The following is a 21181-nucleotide window of genomic DNA, read 5'->3' on the forward strand; positions in this document are numbered from 1 at the left end:
ACAATTATGTTTCTGATAGTTTAATTATGAACAATAATGGTATCCATTTATTTTAGTGGTATAAACACGGGCGTCGTTACAATTTTGTTTCGGCACACATAGATATCATGACAGGACGGGATGAGAGATCTCTCATCTCTTATGTGGATGTTGAATGGTCTAGACCAGTAAAAATGTATCTAGAGGGTCAAATTGATAACTCAACATTTTAGGTAAGCAAATAACGTCCCCAGGTGTGTGAAATACACACGAGTTAAGCGATATAATTTCTGCAAAATCAATTGGATTTTGTGTAAACAATAAAAATTCTCATAAAACGTATTAATTTTTATAATATTTAACAATGGTTATGATTTATAGAATAGTTTGTCGAGCTATTGTTGGTAGTTAAGACTCGTCAAAATCCGATTAACTGAACTATTCTTATTATATTTATTATAATAAATAATATACTGAATTTGCATACTCATAAACATGTCGATATTATTTGCAAGATTATATATATCCCCTGGCCCTTGTATATTTAAATAGTTTTGTAGGTGGAGTTCGATAAATCTATAAGTACATACGTCAAAGCCCGGAGTACAATGACCAACATATACTAACCCGGTAATATTATCTACACGTGTCAGTGTGTTCTCTTGGCTGTACTCGCACATTGGGCGGTAGTCATTTAAAACCGTAAACCGAAATGTTCATACGGACTGTCAATGTTTAATATCTAAATGAAATAGTTACGCGTGTATATACGATTTTATAATTCATCGTTACCTTAGTAAATTATGACCACTTGTTAATAAAAAAGAAAAGACGTATTTCTATGAGCCAGCTAATTGTTTAATAGTAATCGTACAGTCATAACGCCGTATAGTCTTATTGGTAAAAATAGTGAAGTAACATGTACTATACTATCAACTATTAAGCTTCAGCCTTACGATTAAAAAAATCATTGTCGAATACCTACAACAACTACTATGTTGGAAGAAGGCGTCAATTAAAAAGAATATTTAATTAAATTTTACGGTATACTTTAATTAATCTGATAGTATCTGGAAACGACCATTTCGAAACAAAGAGTAGAAATACTATATAGATTTGAGTAGAAATGGCGAAGGGAAATTAAAATATTTGTCAAACTCTTTCAGTATTTTATAGTTTACTCTGATAGAAAGTAACGTGGAAGTCCGTTAAAAATTTTTTTCCGCAAACCGGATAGTCTGCAAGAAATACAGTTAACCCAACAAAAGTTTTCACGTATGAGGCTAGTTTTTTGGGGGAACGTCAGTGAAGAATAATTATTGCGGTTTCTTGTCTACTGTCAAACCGTTGCACGCGACAGTGGGGCACAAAAAGAAATTGCCGCCGCGACCGCCTTCGGAGTCGTCTCCGAATATTTCGTGAATGCGATTTTAGCGATCGCGACGTCCATTATGAGCCATTATGTATAACTTTGAGAGAGTGTAAGCCACTGGCTTGCCCTTGTGGCCTTAACCGTCAGACACTATCGTCTCGACCGCCGTCGTGCTATATTGTCTGGCTCGTCTAGGTCCGTGGCCATCATTTCGGCGGATGTTAAGAAACCACCGTTGCGAAACGACAGCCGTCTCCGCTCTCCGTCCGTTCGATCGCAAGTCTTGGTTTTTATTTTCTACTTTTATCATTCTCCTCTCTCGCTCGATTATTTTCTTGTTCTGTTTTTGCAAAAACCATTGCAAAAATATCGCAAATAATGAACGCCACTTTACAACAATAATTGCGTTACAGTAGGCCACCACTTGGAGCAACGAAGGAGAGAGAAACTCGTAATTCGAGGTCATAGAAAATCAAAATTATATACACACAACCGCCGCCGTTGTTATTATTATAGTACTACACTTACCATGAAGCTTATCGATGGAGTGTATTTTGTAAATAAATACGTACAACGAATATTTTTGAGAATTGTTTAATTGCGGAGCTGTTAATCTTATTGTTAATTCTCCAGTTTATATTTGCTGTATTGGCAAAAATCAAAGTTCATCGTCTCTGCGTTATTACAAGTGTGAATTGAGTTGTTTGAATGCCGTTTGTCGTTTTGTCTGGTGAATAGTATGCTAATTGAGTTAAGTAAATGTTTTGACTAAATAATAACAAACGCATCAAACTAAATGACGCTTTGAACAATTACCAAAACCATTAACACTATAAGAATATTACCCTAAATTATATATGTCATGTATACTATTTATATTGTGTTTATTCAAATTTACAATTAAAATAGATTTAGATACAACGTATTCTAGATTCGTTTTGTCTTTATGTATAGTTTTTGGCTATGTTAAAATGCTGTCCGCCTTTATGGTCGATAATTCGTCACGTTCATTAAAAAAAAAAAATAATAATAATGTGTTTTAAGCGTGGTTTCATTGTAAATTCACTTGTATTGATCTTTCTATGTCAAACGACGACGCGTCTGCAAAGACGTGAAGGTTATGGTGGGTGGGTGGTGGTAAAAAGTGTGCTACGCATTTGTTCGAAAAAAAAATATGTAGTACCAAGTTGTTTGTGATTGTTGCTACTATTTTGAGAATCATGAAAATAACGATACTTAACATTACTCTCTTGATTTGTTGTTTTAATAGTTTGATGTTTTATGTATTTATTTTGGTCCCCTCCATAAAGTGTATAACATTGAAAAGCTCGTTATTTGTGTATTGTATTGTGGATGTTTCATGCTCGTTTATATCGACTCCAACATTTTGCTTACGATTTATTTAAGCACACTCGGCGATACATAATTACGAATTTAATATGTTATTGATATAATTCGTTTGTAAATGGTATTAAATATTGATGCGGTACGAGTGCTTTGGTGATGTTTTTTTATTGTCTTTTCGTACGAATTGTTATTGTAATTGTTTTTAAGTGATATTCACGTTTTCCAACTGACCTAAATAGAAGACATCGTTTGGGCGTCGTGTGTAGTACAAATAATGTCTGTCTATTTGCCGGTTGATACTCGTAAAGTTTTCACCTTTTTATCAAGAGCAACGACATGCGCCAAGCGGAGCTAATTCAATTATAAATGAATAACGCTTTTATGTCGGCTGTTCGTGTTGAGAGATTGCGAGGTAACTGGTATTGAAGAGCCGTGTACGTTTGGCAATGACTGACTGTAGCGCAACAAGTTTTCGCCGCCGCCGACGACAGCCAGACAGACACCGACCTTCCCTCATGCCCTTGATTATGCCAGACGGATCAATATGGCATTATGCGCCGCCAGCACAACCCCATTTCCCATCGCTGCATTGTGTGCTGCATTGCTACAACAACCTATTTTAAACCTCCTCGTTTTTGCACAACCCTTAAAGTATAAGTTTCTTTTTTTTTTTTTTTATGACTAGGTGATTATATTTTTTATTGTATCATCCGATCCACAATGTTGAAACATTAAAACTACTACGGCGACACTTATTGTTTTCTCAAATAAAAAAAGTTATGAAATATTATTGTTCGACTGAGTCCGATACCTATTATTTTGCAGGTGTACAAGGGGTTGGATGTGGCAACGAATAAAGCGACCGAAGAAGAAATGCAAGGAATCACTCACTATATGATGGGTACTGTGGACTGGAGTACAGAATTTAACGTTCACCAATACAGAAATCAAACTTTAAAAATTGTATCCTTATATTTCCGAAATAACTAATGATATTATTATTATTTATCTGTTTAGGAGAATTTTTTTAAGGTTCCAGAAAGAAACTGTCCCACCGGGTCACCGGCCCCTTATTAAGAAACTCTTGTTCGTACTCCGTACTATTTAATCATCAACAACGGGTCGCTCTAATGAAGTTCTTTTGTGATCCTCAAAAATGTTGTCACGGTTCACGCTATTTGTATTCTTCATCTTTCTCACGAGGTCCATTTAGATATTTTCATTTTTATGTTTCGGCCGTTACATTACTTGACCGTATAATTGTGATGAAACTATTCTTATTGATATGAAGGAGAACTTTCTTTGAAAAGTTAAAAAAATATATTAAATAAACAATCATCGAGTCGAGAGGAGACCGCAGACAGAGTATATGTTGGTGCAATGCGGCGGTGATATGCCTCAAGGCGACGTTTGTGCAGCAAAAAACAAAATAGGGTGCGAGTGTAATATTCAATAAGAAGAACGCATAGACATTCATAAAATAAAAATGTCAAGAACACTCGTAACAGCTATCTAGTTTTTGCTTTAAACAGCCGCAGTAATAATGTTTTTTTAAATTCCTTTTTTGTTGGAATATTTACGGTATTGCCAGTAGATTGCTATAGCACAATACTTAAAACCAATTTTCCATTTCATTAAGTATTGAAATCGATAGATGTAATAAGAATTATTCTTTTTGCAATCTAATAATATTTTCATCCCGAGAAAATAGTATTACTTTGAAGTAATTATTATTATTAACTAATTATATTTCATGTTCTTTGAGTTTAGAGTTTATCATTTCTTTTCTTTTTAAGTCGATATTTCGTGTAATAGTATTTTTATTTGCAGATTAGAATTTAAAATAAATTTCATACTCAAGGCTTGATGACTAAAGTCAGTTAAATGAGTATGAATTAATACGTTTAATAATCTATAATTTTATCATTTATTGTCTTCATACATAATTAAAATAAGTTTAGTCGATGAAATATTCATTATTATTATTATTAAATAGAGAGTTACATTGGACAGCACGATAAAAAATAATCAGCTACAAAATAACAATAAATTTGACCATAGATGTGCATTAAAATTAAATTTATATAAAAATAATTAATATAAAATTAATAATTTTATATGTCCGTAAAATTACAGGTAAGACCGTGAAAAGTTTTATTAAAATTCAGTTGCTCGTTTGATTGTATCAACTACGGTTATCTAACTGTGATATAAATTCAATATTTAATGTCATTTAAATTTAATAAATGTGTTTGATGCGGAAAAACGAAATTGTTCTACGCCTACATTAACGATTTTATTACCAATACAATGCCGCCCTGTTAAGCAATATTAACATTATTTATTATAAATCAGTTTAATTAGACATTAGTTTGAAGCCTTTTATTGCTTCATTTTAATTGAAGTGTCTGTCAATAATACTACGCCGGGCACCCCGAATGGATCGTATTCTTTAGTCCGAACTAACCCTAATTTCCATGGAATAATTGCCATGTTCCGTATGCTTTGAGTCACCTCTTTAGCTTTAAAAGCCGCTTTGTGAGAACTCTGGTCACGTTCGATGCCACCCTCAGATAATATCGTTACACCAATGTATAGAGAATTCCATCCTAAACTTATTGACCAGAGACCCTAAAAGTGTTTTCCCTTGTTTGTGATTGTCTTGTTGCGTCATGTAAAGGATTCACGTGACGACTCCCTTGATGATTTTTTTCCTAACATCATATTATGTTCTTTAACGGCTGTGGTCTAATTACATGATATAACAGTTAATTATCCTTAACAATTTTAATACAGATTTATGACATTTATTCGAGGGACAAAGTGCCAATTTTAGTGGGAGGAACGTGTTATTACGTAGAATCCATAATTTATGACAACTTATTGCCCGATAATGTTAATGAAGAACGACAACCAGAAGAAACCGTGACTTGCGACTTATCCAACCAGGAGATTGACTTGTCGTTGAACGCTTTTCGCCAGTATCGAATGTTTCGGCATACTACCGACATCGTACCAGTTCCTGACAACTTGGACTCAGCTAAGCACTTGTACTTAGAAACGTTGAGAGAAACGGTACGTTTCGTTAAGAATATGTTGCCAGCTTTATCAATCGAACTGTACCGCAATACTTTCGTTGATATTGAGGATCAGACTTTTCCCGTTCATCTCAATAGTGATTTAGTCGAGTGTGAATTAAATGCAATGTATTCGCACGGTGTTCGTTGTTTGAATGCCATAAAAAAGACCCTTAAAAAGGGGTCAACCCTGGAAAATGTACAGTTTGCTGTTCTAGTTGAGGACTGTCGACTTGCTGACCGGAAACCGTTCATGCAAGATGACGTGGAGTACTGCTTAAATGAGTTGGTTTTAGATTCAAACGATAATGGAGTAGTTATCAAAGAGGCACTTTACAAATTGCACTTGGAACTAGAGATTAGGGCTGAGCGTATAATGCTGGCGCTGTTGGTCAACGATGAAAAGACTGTCGTCGACCTGTTATCGCCAGAAAGACTCAAGTTGCATGCATTTTATTTCGACCCAGTGACCGCCAACACTCTCCATCCGCACAATACTCGCAAAGTTTTTAGGTGAGTGGCAACAACATTGTTGTGTCCAGAGGGTTGTTATTATTCATCGCTTGATGTTTTTCATTTGGACCTTACTCAATATATTATTTAATTTTGTTAGATAATAAAATTCTATTTGTAATGCGCTATTATTTTGAAATATATCTAATCGGATTTTTACATTAATCAATTTTATTTAGGTAGAAAATATTTCTTGCGAGTGGTTTTAATGAAATACTGTCTTTAAATTGAAAATCTTCAATTACTAAGATTTAAACAAATTAAGTACGTTTTTAAATGTGGAATTTGTGTGCTATGTTTAAATTGTAATGGAATATTGGATATTTCTTTTAAAAACTTTAAATTTGATTTAGTAGATAGTTTTTATAAAGACTGGATTAATAATCTATTAAACTAGCAAACAAATATTAATGAATGCGTACTTAATTTTGATTTTTAATAATTAGTTTAATTGGCTAATGAAATTAATTAGCTTAAAAATAAATAAAAATTTAAGATTATGTTCCTATTTGATCTAAGTCTGTAGATTATATCTGCAGTTGTGTTTTTAGTGCGTTATCATTAAATTTGCGTCAGATGATTTGCTATTTTTGCAAATTAATTTTTTTTAATGAGTTCTCAATGTAAAAATGAACACTTATTTCACGGTACTTCACGATTTTGTTACGCTCGTGTTAACGCAAGTAAAATAATTAAATACTGTTTATTATCAAATTTAATTGGGCTTGTTTTATATTCTTATCCGGTTGCTGAAAGATACGTGTTTTCCATTAAATCCATTGTTGTTATTACCTAATTTAGGTTTTATATCTTGTGCTGTAATTTTTAACAATACTTCTTATAAAATATGTTCATTTTGTTTTTAAAGTTATGATTTCTGTTTGATCCTTTTATTGTTTTTGGTATATCAAATGTTTGTGCTTTAAAGGTATAAATCTTATTCGTTGTTTTTGTATCAGTATTTGTACTGTGGTTTTGTAATGTTTTTACATGGTTAATGTTTATCCGTTTGTTGTTCTATAGAAAGAAAACTCTTTTTAAAAATAATGTTTGTAAATATTAAAGTGATTTTGGAAATATCTATTTAAGCTCTTCCATTAGAATAATTTTTTATGGCAATTTTATTATTATAGTAATTATTTATGCTGTATGTTCGTCGAAGGAAGTTTATTGTTTTTTTACTGGATTTAGAGTACACCGTTAAAATTGATGTTAAGACTGTAGTGCGCTCATAATACATAAAAAATAGAAATTGGTGTTTATTTTATCATTATTATTTTGTAATTTTTGAATCCCTTATTTATGATCATAATTTCGTAACAATACTGTTTTGAACCTATAAAAAATGTTCTGAATATACGAGTAATCATAAATTAAAATATTTATATATATTTCTAGGAAAAATTAGTGCTTATGTTAATGCCTTGTCGGCATGCTTGTGAAATTTTTTTCTTGCAATTGTCATACTAGTGCCGCGTGTCAATAGTTGGCCCGCCTTTACTTCCGCCAAAAGATTTGGATTCTGCTGCGGCAACCGCACACATTTTTTGTAGTCGTAATAAAATTACTAAAATAGTTTTTAATAAATAGCATCGGTTTCATTTGTTGTTTTGATCTTAGTTAGCTTGAAATTCCGCTTGTTTTGTTTTTAAAATTAATCAATGTTATCGGCGTGTAATATTTTGTTCGTATTTAAATGTCACAGAACGTCAAGTATACGGACGTGTTATAGCGTATAAAAGTATAAATAGGTGTATTTATGTTGTGGGTGGTTTTGATAGTGTCTGTGTGTCAATAACCTTACATAAATTCACCTGTTTACACATAAAACTATTTTCCCATCAACGTATTTATCTTCTCTTTTTTCGTGTTGACTCTGTTTGTTTTAGACTTTGTCATTGGTGTTACACCTGATGACTAAAATTTGTTTGCTCGTGTGTTATTGAAGATCATTCGGAAGACCGCTGTGACAACACACCCAATTTATAGATGTCGATAATATCCAATGAGGTGGTAGTATCTATAGAAGTTAAATAAGGTCGTTCTAATATGGCACGTGGCTAAAATCACAAAGCCCTACCAAAACCCGATTACCGTTTACTTTCGCTTAAGGTTAAGATGTAATTCAATACTAACGTTTCTACCGTTCCGCAACCTTTTAAAAATTGAGTAAGCTATTGTAGACTCTTCAGTTTTATTCTTTGTACTAATTATAAGTTAGTAATGTATCTAATGTCATAGGTTTTATTTTTAAACATTTGAGATTATCGTGACCTTATACGAAACTTTACACTAGTTTATTTATTGTTGTAAAACTTTTGTTCCTCCTACATTTTGATTCACGTCTGACTCATATATTTAAATCCCTATATCTATATAAACAGTTGTTAAGAATAATACATTTTATGTTGATACAATGAAATACTAAAATATTGCTAGCGTTTAATGAGGTGCTCTGCTGGATGGATAAGGTTGTTACGATAAAGACGTTCTCATGGCTGACGTCGTGGAAGTGGTACATATTTCAGTATGAGGTAGATAAAATTATTCGTTTTGATATTTTTTGTTGTTATCTAATTTTTGTTAAGTCGCGCGACTTGCTGTACCGACCACGAGACTTTTTTATCGCTTTTATTAAATCATCTGACCTTTAAGTTCCTACCAAAGGTTAATATGTACAAGCATGCCCTAAATTCAAGTAAAATACTTGAATTTAAAATCATAATTATTATGATGTTTAAACGTAGGTTCTTCATAGACTGCGTGTTACTAAAAGTTTTGCATTTTAGGTCTATACAAGTATATTTGATGCAGGGACGAAGGCAAAGTGTTTTTTTAAAAGAGCAAAGGACGACACAAGTTGTTGGGTCTGAAACTCCTGTAATGGCTCTTCGATTCCGCGAAGTTCATATAATGTGGCTAACATCCGATATGGTAAGTTGCGTTGATTTCATTGAAAAAATGTTAACGTGTTTTTATGTAACTTATTTAATTGTTTACCTTTATAAACTACTCGAATCTGGTACGTTATTCAAAACATAGGAGTCTTGATTTTGATGTGTCTACATTATTAGATAGTATAAATAATTAAAAGTCCATTAAATACCAAAACTAATAATATATCATAATCTAATTGCAGAAGAATTATACTTTTATTTTTTAAGATAATCTTTTTCTTATATTATAAAACTTTAATTAACATTAGATATCAACATTAAATAGGCTTACTTCATTATAACAGTAGAAATATAAACAATGTATGTATAAATGTCTAAGTACAATACCAAAATTGACACATGATGATTTACAATTGATATTTGTATTTGTATTTTTTTTTTTTTTTAATTAAAAAATATAAGGTAAAATGAAGTTATAAAGCGGGTAGTTTCCGGTGTTAAGAGTAGGGAATTAATTATTGTTATTATTATAATTATAATAACAGGTTACAGTATTCACTTTCACTTAACCTTTTACTATCTTTCATGTATATTGAAATTTGTGGAGTATAAAATTTCTTTTCTTCAGTGCGTTTTACAGGCCATTTAAGACCATTGTCACAACAACAACTAGCCTCTTTCGGTTTTTGTCTCTAACTAGTTATATAAAATGTATAAAATATAAATATCATTTCCCTCTGTAGTACAATTTTAGTAATTTCTATTTGGATTTATCTCGATTAATTTATGCTCTGACTCATTTACTTATCAGTATGACGAAGCTCATTATTTTACATATCGATTTTAGTATTCAGTATGAAAATAAACGTTCTTTTATAAAATTGGGATAAAATAAATAATTTCTTTCACTTAGACAAACGCTGAAGGTTAAATTCCAACACTAGTTCATACTATCTGTACATTAGTGTTAATTTACCGTAAAGATCGACTATCACAAGTATCTGTCTGGATCGTTTTGTTGGTTTTTTTTTCATTATAAAATAAGTGCATCTAACCCTAAATCTACGAAAAAAAAATGTGAATTTAGTTTAATAATTGGGAATACGCTACACTCATCATTCGTATTAATTTATGATGATATGAGTGAATCTTATAATTAAAAACAAAATAAAATGATTATCATTGAAAACGAAAAGTCGTTATTAATTGTTTAAAATTATGTATAGTTGTGTGCTGTAGAAAATTAAAACAGTATTTCATCTGTAAAATTTTTATTGAACATATGTAGTAGTTTCATTATTGTTTTTCTTTGTCAATCTTTATAATAATCATTAAAAAAAAACGGGAGAAAAGTTTTAAATTTCGACATTCCTTGCCAGCATTATATTTAATTTATTGAAATGCTTAAAGTCGGTGTTGTACGTGAATAGGAATGAGTTCGGAAAGAATATTAACTATATCGACCGAAGGAAGAGACTAGTCTGAATGTATTTTTAGTTCAAAATGTCGTCAAATTACGTAACCGAGCGCGAGCTCACATAAATTGTGTACTCTATTACTGTTTTAGTTAAGGTAATTTTAAAAACGCGTATGACCAGTGGATAGCCATATTTTTCACAATTTTTTATTTTGGAAACATTTTTTTATGATAATTCAATTATTGAGCATAATTAAAATAAATGTTAATTTTACAAATTTATGAGATTACGCTTGAATTCCTGGTCATTAGTAGGTAAATCAAATGGGTACTATTCTAAAATATTTAAAATAGGCTTAATAAGAAAAAACCATTTATGCATATCTAATAGTCCGCAATAAAATCTTGATATGGTAATAACAATAAAAAAGCTATGGGCTCTCGTGATGATTTTTATCATTAAGATTATTTATCCCTTTCCATAGTATAATCATTTGCATATGGCTGTATCGTTTTTTATTCCGTTCAAAGAACATCGTTTGTGTTCTGTTGCGGCCGGGTAGTTTGTCGGTCCTTGGCAAATCAAATATTATTATAACTGTACATTATGTTATGATTATTGTTAATATATCTTGTTTTTGTCTATCCGTCACCACCTCAACAAAGGAACCAACGGAAGCACGACAGTGGTGGCGTAAATGCGCCATAACGGTGGAGGCCGGGGCCGCCAACAAATTCTTGCCACTCTCGTTGTTCGTCTCCCCTTTGTACACTTCTCCCTTGTGTCGCCTCCCGTGCTTAGTTCTGATGACCGACCTTGACGCTGGCCGAAATAAAAATTGCCGAACCGACGACGCCCTTGTGCTGTTGGTATATGCGCGCGCGCGCGGCTGGCGAAACGACCGGCGGATCAAGGACACGACATTGGTTTTGCCCGCGCTTTTCCACGGCCCCCCACCACTTCAATAATCTCAACGTGTGCTCAACTCGAATTCTCCAAATTTTCCTTAATTTTCACTGTCGGTCGTTTTGTTTTACATCACTGGTTTTTCATTTTAATATTTTTTCAATTATAGCAACGCCTAAATAATTCTAAATATTACCTCATTAAAATTTACGTTTTCTATTATATGATTATTACTATATACTCACTCGGCGCCACCACACGGTTTCCCTTTCGCACGCCGCCGACGTTCACTTTCAGTTTCGCACTCGTTTCACACACACATGACTACAATACAGTACTTATTATTACTGTTCAGTAGGCCGTTCGCTGCAAGGAAAAAAAATGAAACCAAAAGTAGCACATGTTTTTTTTGCCTACAGCGTTCCTTGTTTTGCGCTAAATTTAGTTAATTTTGACTAGAATTTCTATATCATTGTGCAAACTGATTTCATTGGATAATTAAATTTCACACTGTTAATAATATTCGGATAAAAACATATATTTTTAGAATTATATTATATCTAGTTATGCAAAAGCATTATGTGATTTTTTATACATGATAATTTATCTAAACATTTAACCATTTTATTTCTAGTCTTCTCGTGTCATCTGGCTTTACAAATGGTAATTTTTGCTTTAATTTAATGTTAACATTAACACTTAACATATACATTGTTTATATTACACATTAATTGTTTGAATTAATCTTTGTTATTAGATGTTTTTTTCTATTTCTTGACGGAACACCACCGGGGGAGACATTTACTGCTACCTGTATATTAATTGAATTTTATAGCTTGAAAATAATTCTTCATAAATAGTTATAGTTTATCACAGTTCGACAATCGATTAGCTATCGTAATATTTATGTATTTGTAACACATTTTATGCCATTTTGATTTTAAAAATTGAGTTCCACGACTGTCAAAATATTTGATCTTATAGGAATGTTTTAAGAATAAATAAAAAATTATTGCTTAGATAATGTTTAACCATATGATTCATCTTTTTATGTATTATTTTACATTTAAGAATGGATGACTATTTTTGCATAAAAAAATTATGAAATAGTTTATTATGTATTCTATGCACTAGGAACAATGTAATTAACTTCTTAGCGTTGGAGATTGTTAATTATGATATTATATTCTCACCTGATATACTCTTTGGAGTATAAAATAAATAATTGTTCTGAAAAAAGCGGTGCTTCAAGATGGTATATAAATTATTCAAATTAGTCATTAGCCTGCATTTTTCGTGTATATATTTAGTAAACCGGTTTATTTTGGCAAAGTTATTTTAGTGGTCTGACATGTTCGAAGGATTATTTAGCATAATGTATATGTTTAAATTTATGTGTCATTTTTTTCATGCATAACAATTCCTCAATCTTCTCTTACACGTTTTTAACTATTATGCCTAGGTTGAATATTTAATATGAATTGATAATTACATAAATCAACTAACGAAACAAAAATCATTAACCTTTAAAATATAAAGGCAACAGGATGTTTTATATTTAACGTATAGGCTGTAAATAAATAATCTAACGTTAAAAGCATTGCGGCCGGTTGGAGAATATTCTGTGAATTTTATCATCGAACATGACCTCCCAAAAAAATTAGCAATAAATTCAGACGGGTACGGTTAGGCCACAAATAGTTGCTGCGTGTTAAACTGATAATAGTGAATCTGCTATGTAATTTATCAATTATCTTAAAACATGGAATATGCTAACAATGTAAATAATTTTTTAATTTAATACTATTGTTATTGACCAACATTTTATGTGTTTAATACCATTAAGGGCGTAACAACATAATTGTTTTAATATAAATATTCTAATTATGTTAGATACACACAATTCGTTAAGAATAATTTTTTTTTTGACATTTATGTTTTTAAGATTTAAAAAACCAACTGTTGAGTTTTTTTTTATTACTTTTTGATATGATAGTTACTCTACTGACATACTTTGTGTTATAGTGTAATTTTTTTTCGCTTTAATATGTTTTTTTGTAATTAATGTAACATAAACTTCGAGTCAAAGTATTTTAATTGATATCTGTGTTGATGTATTTAAAATAAAAATCAAATAATGAATAAGACCAATTCTCTGTATACAAAGGAAGTAATATTAGTAATGTACGGCTCCTATCCGTGAGAAACAAAAATATGACAAGGTCATTTTGTCCAATGTATTATAATTGTTGGACAAATGTTGAATTAATTTCAGTTTCAACGTATACAATATACTCTTGATTTTTTAAATTTAGGAGTGCATTCCTAAACAACATGCGTTTTTATTCAAAAGATCTAATAATAAACTACAATTCAACTGCGCATATATTTAAGTCTTGATAAAAAAAAACTTATACATTTTATACTTATTTCAATACTTTTTAACTACTTAATTATAGGGTCTCATAAATCAATCATCGTTCATATTAAGATTCTTTTATTATTTTGATTAATTAACTTTTTTTATAAAATACCGCGACTATTATGTTTCTTCACACTACATCTAGTGTGCCCATCGGCCTATTCATATACTTTTTTATTCATTTCCTCCTACACGTAACTCACGCCTTAAACGCACAAATTTCTTATCTTATGCATTTATCTCATAATCAAATCATCTTCCGATATTATCCATTTAATTTCACTGTCACATTTCACTTACCCCACACTCTTGCCCATATCATTTTTCATGCGATTTCTTGTCATTTAATAGTTGCATTTCCATAGTTCTCTGTAATTTTATGTTTTTTTTTTTTTAAATTTAAGTCACCAATCAGAAACCTTTTTTTTAAAAGGCTATAGATAATATATAGCTTTGTTTTCTACAAATCTTATCTATAGTTGTTGTACCAGATGTTAAAATCTTAAAATTCTATCGATAAAAAAAAATTAATAAATTCATACTTTTATTCATTAATAGAATATGTGACATGTAATAATCACTCGGGGCGTTTGTCTCCTATAGCATCCCCTAATTACTTCACTGTTGTCAATTCGATCAAAACACTGAAGACGATTGTTTAATTTTTATACTTTTTTCCCCATCGTTGTAAAAATAGCTTATAGGTTTAAATATTTCGATTGGTTGAGAATAAATATAATTTTATATAGCGTTGACCGAAATATTCAGTTAACTTTTAATTAAATTAATGTCAAAAACGTTATTACTTGAATAATAAAACACCTATTGAATTTTCAGTTAAAAAACAGCTTATTGTTTGTGTCTGTATGCAAATGTTCCTAAAGTTTATTTAGACGTATAAAATAAATTAGATGTAAAGACATGTGTATGACGACTTTTTAATATATATATACCACGGTACATAGATTGAAGCGTTTAGTTTTCTTTGTTAGTATTAGATACATATTAGAACAATTTAAAAAAAAAAACGATGACCCTTTTACGATGCTGTTTCGAATATTAAGCACCTTTATGAAATTTTAAACGACCGTGATTCTATGTGCCTTTGTAGTTATAATGTATAGTATTCTAGTCTCGTCGACACTGTATACTACGTTGTCGTTATTGCAACTCGATACACATTCCGAGTTATAAATAATATAATAAAATTAACATAATAGTTTATGTTGGGTCCGGCAGTAGGCGTGGATTTCGACGAGACTCCAACATTTCGTTTCTTTAAAACATATTTTGTATTTGATATTTATTATTTGGAAACAATATTTATATTTATATTATGGTCGCTGTGATGTTGTACACGTTTGGCATTAAGCTGTTCGTACTAAGGCTATTAAAAGTCATGTCAAATGATATAGTACTGCGAACGAATTAATTTATAAAATGTGAACTATTGTAATACATGTAACAACTCGTAGCTAGTGGACTGCGTAGGAGTGAAACTTTAAAATAAATTTGTTCAATTTCTTTTCATTCATTGATAACACTAATTCGACACGTGTTCCAGTCCTCAATGTGCCTATAAAATAGCAGATGAAAAGCTTATTGAAATATGTCTACGCGAAGAATGTGCTAGCTAAATATTCGCGCTCGTATTATAGTTCAAGGTTCAAATGTTCACATCCAACGGGTACGATGACGACAATGTCTCATAACCTCTAGACGGAATTATAATTTTTTTAATAATGTGTTCACAATACGTTTGTGAATTGTGGGACGTAGACAGTAAACCACGTGCTCTGGCTGACGTACCCACGCGTTTGGCGACACTCCAGCGAGACGACCGAAAAATGTCATCTCCATTGGCAGGAAGTGTTTGTTCGGTTGATCGTGTGTATCATCTAGATTTTCCAACCGATTGTCGTATCAGTTTTTTAAACGTTTCGTAATCAAATAATATTCGAATAATTAGGTATACTCAGTGTTGTTACATTTTAAACGCGCAGGGTTTTAACAACAGCGTGTGTTTAAAACACCAAAAAATATCAAAATTTACATAGGCGTATGGAATGTATTAAACATTTTAAATTGTTTATTTATGTTTTAAACAGGTTTAAAAAAACATGTTTTTTAACAACTGGGTATACTTAACACAATCAATAGCGTTCTTAAATTCGATGAAACAATATTTGACCAATTAATACACAAATCAATTACATTAACGATATATCCTATTAATTGTGAATAGTAAGAGCTTCATTTAAACTTACGTATAGTACTTAAACTGGTTAACTTGTAGACTAACTATAAACATTTTCTACATGAAATCGATTTTTTGCTAAAATATTTTTTTACAGTAACAATTTTACTTCAAAATCCTGTTATTTTTAGACCGAATAATCTAATTTAAATTTACCATCAAAGATAACTATTCAAAAGTCAATTTTTAAACTATATGTTTGAAATTGTAAATTTATAATTAAAACTTGAACGAGTATAACATGATGTATAGCAACTTTTCTGTTTTTATTTTTTTTATGTGTATTTTAAATCAGAAAGATTTTAAAAGAATCTTATTACTCATAATAGTCGTGTTAATAAGAGATTCGACGATCGATCAATTAATTAAGACACTATTGGTTTTCATAAAATTACGGATTATCAAATAGCACGTTGTTCTCGTTCAGACTTCAGTTGTCATTCGAATATACAGGGTGTCCCATTTTGATTTAATAATTTTAACATTAGTTTATATAGTTAAATTAGTAAATCACGGTGAGACACTAAGTATATTTTTTTGAAATTAACCCAGTACCCGTTACATATTTTTATATTAATACTGTTGCCATACCGAATTTTTACAATTATAAAAGCTTCACCCGTATTAGTTGTTAACTATCTGTTTCTTTTATACCCTTAAAAACGCTTCCATATGAATCGTTGTGTAATATGCTTAATTAATTGTTTTCTGGACAACTATTAAAAATACTATAATTTTACAATTGGAAAATGTTTTATTAAAAAAGAGCATGTCAGTGAATTATAATGTGTTTTAAAATGTCTGTCAGCAGTTTAATTTATGACCTTTTTTTTTAATTTAAACTCATTGTAATTAAAATTAGTATGGTATGGTTGTTCGTCAACAAAGTATTGCATGTCATGCAAGTAGTTGATACCTATAATTTTCCTTCATTGAGATATCACACTGTTTAAAGTATAATTTTATTTTTAATTTAGTGCTCTCGCGGTGGACACTCGATTAAATAAGCCTTAATTATTATTATTTATTTTTTCATAAAACGTTAACAGCTTTTTTCGGCAGCTTATCTGTCGTGATACACAGCGTAAAAAACTCGTTTATTTTTAAATTGTGGTCTTGTTAACAAAATTTAATTCCCATTTTTGATTGATATGTTTGACTACCAGGTTCAACACGTGTTCTGATACGAGATTCTACTTAAGTATATAAAACAACTTCACGGGTCATGATGAATTGGAACAAATTTACTGTAAATAAAATTATGATTTTAATTTCCCTTAATTGATTTTATCTGATTGAAGTATAAATTTGAAATTATCGAAGTATACAAAAATAAAAGGTATACTAATAAATTAATTTTATAAATTTATAATTAATATATTGATAAAAAGTGGATACACATGGTTGGGTTTTCTTTTGTGTGAAATGTATCTTTTTCTGATGGCAAATTTCTGTATTTTTCTGTGGATATGTTGATCTTTTTATAATAAGACAGAAACACAATAAAATCTGTTGTATTTACTGTAGAAAAAAATTGTCAGCGTAACGCACCGCATTGCTGACATAAGAAGTAATGTAAAATATATCTTACAATCCCACAAAGCTGCTGTAAAAAAGTCGTGTACGCAATAAATACAAGCATAATAATTCTGACTACGCATTATCTTGATAAACTAAATTATCTGATTTGTATACGAAATTATACTAGTACCAAATAAAAAAAAAAAATCTGCATTGACTTTATTCACTTGATTAAAACATAAAGGTCGCATTAGTCAAGGAACTGAATAATCTATAAATTATTGATTATTTTTCTTTATAATGTGTTACGGTTAAATGTTATCGACAGTGAATTCTAACAAGCCTTTTTGGAATATTCGCTAATTGATAGTTGATTATAATTACACATTGACTTTTAATTCTAATACACTACAAATCTGTTGTTTGTAGTTCCAAAGGTTGCTTTTATCTTCATTATATTTTAATTTTAATTTTATACTATTTTTCAACAATTAATGGGAAAATGTAAAAAAAATCAAGATTTTTTATATTAACTATCTTAATATGTTAGATTGTTTGAATATTAATAAATTCACTTTGCTTGAGTAGTAGAAATAATGTGTTTTTTTAATAATTATAAAAATAAAATTAGTAGTTTAACTTCATTAATTTTTCAGTGTCTGTGAATAATTTATATTTAATCCAAATGATTTAACTACAGTTTCAATTACCGATATGATTTAACGTTAAGTTTTAGTTTCAAAAAACCCAAGGAAACGTTAATAGTTGCTAAATTACAAAATGTACCTTAATAAATCGATATTCAGATAAAATATCTCTCATAACCTTTTGATCTTAAAGAATTTATTGAACTTTTAGACGTCTACTGAGTTATAAGATATGAAATGATTAAATTTAGATTTAATTGTAAACTAATTATAGTCACCAGTTTATTAATAGTTTATTTCTTAGTTTTGTATGGGTGTACTTAAATAACAAAAGTCTTTTTTCGCGAATCTGATTACGAAAAGCTGTAAAAGAAAACATCCTGACACTCATCGCTTTTGTATGAGTTAGTAATTAATATTGAAGCCTTTCTTTATTGTGTACATTGGTCGTATTCTGTACACTGGAGACCGACATGAGTTCTTCTTAATGGATCTATAAATAAAATCCAGTTTTAGGTACTGTCATTTTGTTGCATAAGTCGTAGAAACACGAATTTCATGTTAAAATTACAATTATGAATAATTAGCTAGGGTTATAAATGTTTGTTTTTTAATATCAAAGGTTATAATGTTTTTGTATAATTTGTATTTGAATGACTGAAGTTATTTTCGCGTGGATAGAATAACTAGTAAGACCTAGAAATTTACATAGAGAGAAGACGAGCAATTACTTATTATTATTTTTCTGATAATTTACTTAAATTCAATTGAAATTAGAAATCTATTTCCATAACTCATGAAATTGATCAATAGACACTAATGTTTAAAATGTTGTAAATTTCATGTACTCTTTAAGCCTATAAAAGTTAGAATAACTAAATTTCAAATATGTTCATTTTACAAAAGATAGTTCGTTTATTGTTATAGAAAAGACAAATAAATTTCTTGAACTCGTGTAATAATGATGTTAACAAAATCTTATGTCTTTTTGTAAAACTTTTGCTCTTTTAAACAAATTATGTGGTTTGTCTCTTGTAGCATTGTATCTAATGTTTTATGCATCAATAAATTATACTATTTAAGATATAATTATTAAATGTAATCTGATTAAATTTATTTTTAGTTCCACCAACAATAAATTTTCATTAATCACTCGTATTTAAATGTAGCCCACACATCAGTTATATTTTTATTGATTTAAACGACAATTAGGTTTGTAGTCAAATTTTTACATCCCATTGCTACTCTACAAATAATGTTTATTATTGATTAAATTGTATTGCAACACATTGATTATGTTTGATGGACGTGTTGACTTATTTTTTTTGTTTTCGGTTGGCTGGTCACACTTAATGCATTTTAAAGCCTGTCGTTTCGGTACTGTGTTTGGTGGTCTTTTGTAATATTTTTTTTTTCGAATTATTCTAAAAGTTTTAATTTTCGAGGTGAACGTGGTTTTTCTTTCGATGAAAACGTTTAAATTAAAAAATACGCTTATATTAACCCGTGTGTATTTTTTTTTTTGTTGATTTTTTGATTTTTTTTTTTCAGACTTAAACTTTACCATGTATCTATGTGTTCAAGTCAAATCGACATTCCATACCATAAAATCAATAGTCCATTTACGTATGCGAGCAAAGTTATTTGAAAAAAAAAAATCTAGTGTGGTACATTTACCTTCCTCCCTCCAACTTTCAAACCAGTTCCGCGCATATCATATACTGTCAACCGGTTTTCTCGCCGTGAACCTCATCACAGGTGGCTGCGACGGCGGTGACTACATACATTCACGACGTGTACGTACAAATGTTCTCGTGGTACGATCAGATTGGGCCTCAATATCTGTATGTTCGTTTTTAATTTGTAATTTTCGTGCACCGTATGAGAATTGATAACAATCATGAAAATATTGTCAACTCTTCACCTTGAGATTTCAGAAATTAATACGCGGGATAAATACTTTTTAGGCGCTCGTCTACTAACTCATCTCCGAACGTATCTATGCGTTGTTTACAATACGCGTACACTTGTGATATGTCAAATAGTACAATGGTTTTTTTTATCCGATTCTTTATTATTACTCTAAAGACGTGGATCACAAATGCTTGTATTCAGTTTTCTGCTGATATTTGTAAAAAACCTAATACATCTTGTATATTATATGGCGTAACCGCTGCGCTATCCACTTCTTCTCCGCCGACGTATTCGTTGACATCGCTGTATGTTTTACATTCATAAGTTCCATGTAGTCGACGTTTTCGAAACAAATTTTATCGTGTTTAGCCTTCGAGATGAAAAAAGAATTCTCTGATCCCGTTGCCAAATAACTTAAGAGAATTCTAAACGCAATTGTAAGAGTATCGAGTCGTGTGAGCAGTTCGAATTCAAAACCGTCTAAAAATACTGTACGAATACAACGTATTATTTTAATGTCTAAAGGTTTTCCTCGTTTAAGGCGCCCACAGATAGACCAATCATTAATGTTAAATTTAGCTATACTCATTATGTAGTTCCAATCGTGCAGGCTGTATATCAAAAGATTTAATCGTTTTAGTACCTCTAATTAGTTATTCGTATTATTATCCACCGTGTACTTGGTATTATAAAAAATTGTTTTATTTGTGTACGCAGTGGAGGGGTCTAGTGTCTAGTGTAAATTCGCTATGTCGCGACTGATAAAAACTAACAAAATTCGTTGAAATATGTACATTAGGATTTTAATTAAAAAAGTGCTTAAAATTAAAACATTAAACCGTTTCATCAATCATTTCTTGCATTCTACCTTGCTGGGGCTTTCGATAACATCTGTAGTGGTGTTGTACGAC

At 30.5% G+C, this 21181-nt stretch overlaps 1 protein-coding gene across 2 annotated transcripts in view; it reads left to right on the top strand.

Moving 5' to 3' along the window:
- Window positions 1-21181, top strand: part of LOC126908074 (tRNA dimethylallyltransferase) — a 52839-nt gene that overhangs the window by 20770 nt on the left and 10888 nt on the right. For both annotated transcript variants that reach the window (XM_050689919.1, XM_050689920.1), the window contains exons 2-4: window positions 3524-3661; window positions 5495-6288; window positions 9078-9222. In XM_050689919.1, coding sequence (XP_050545876.1) covers window positions 3524-3661; window positions 5495-6288; window positions 9078-9222 — 1077 coding nt within the window. The remainder of the gene's footprint in view (window positions 1-3523; window positions 3662-5494; window positions 6289-9077; window positions 9223-21181) is intronic.

The sequence above is a fragment of the Daktulosphaira vitifoliae genome, unplaced genomic scaffold, assembly GCF_025091365.1.
Source record: "Daktulosphaira vitifoliae isolate Bord-2020 unplaced genomic scaffold, ASM2509136v1 Scaffold_5, whole genome shotgun sequence".
Taxonomy (NCBI): Eukaryota; Metazoa; Arthropoda; class Insecta; order Hemiptera; family Phylloxeridae; genus Daktulosphaira; species Daktulosphaira vitifoliae.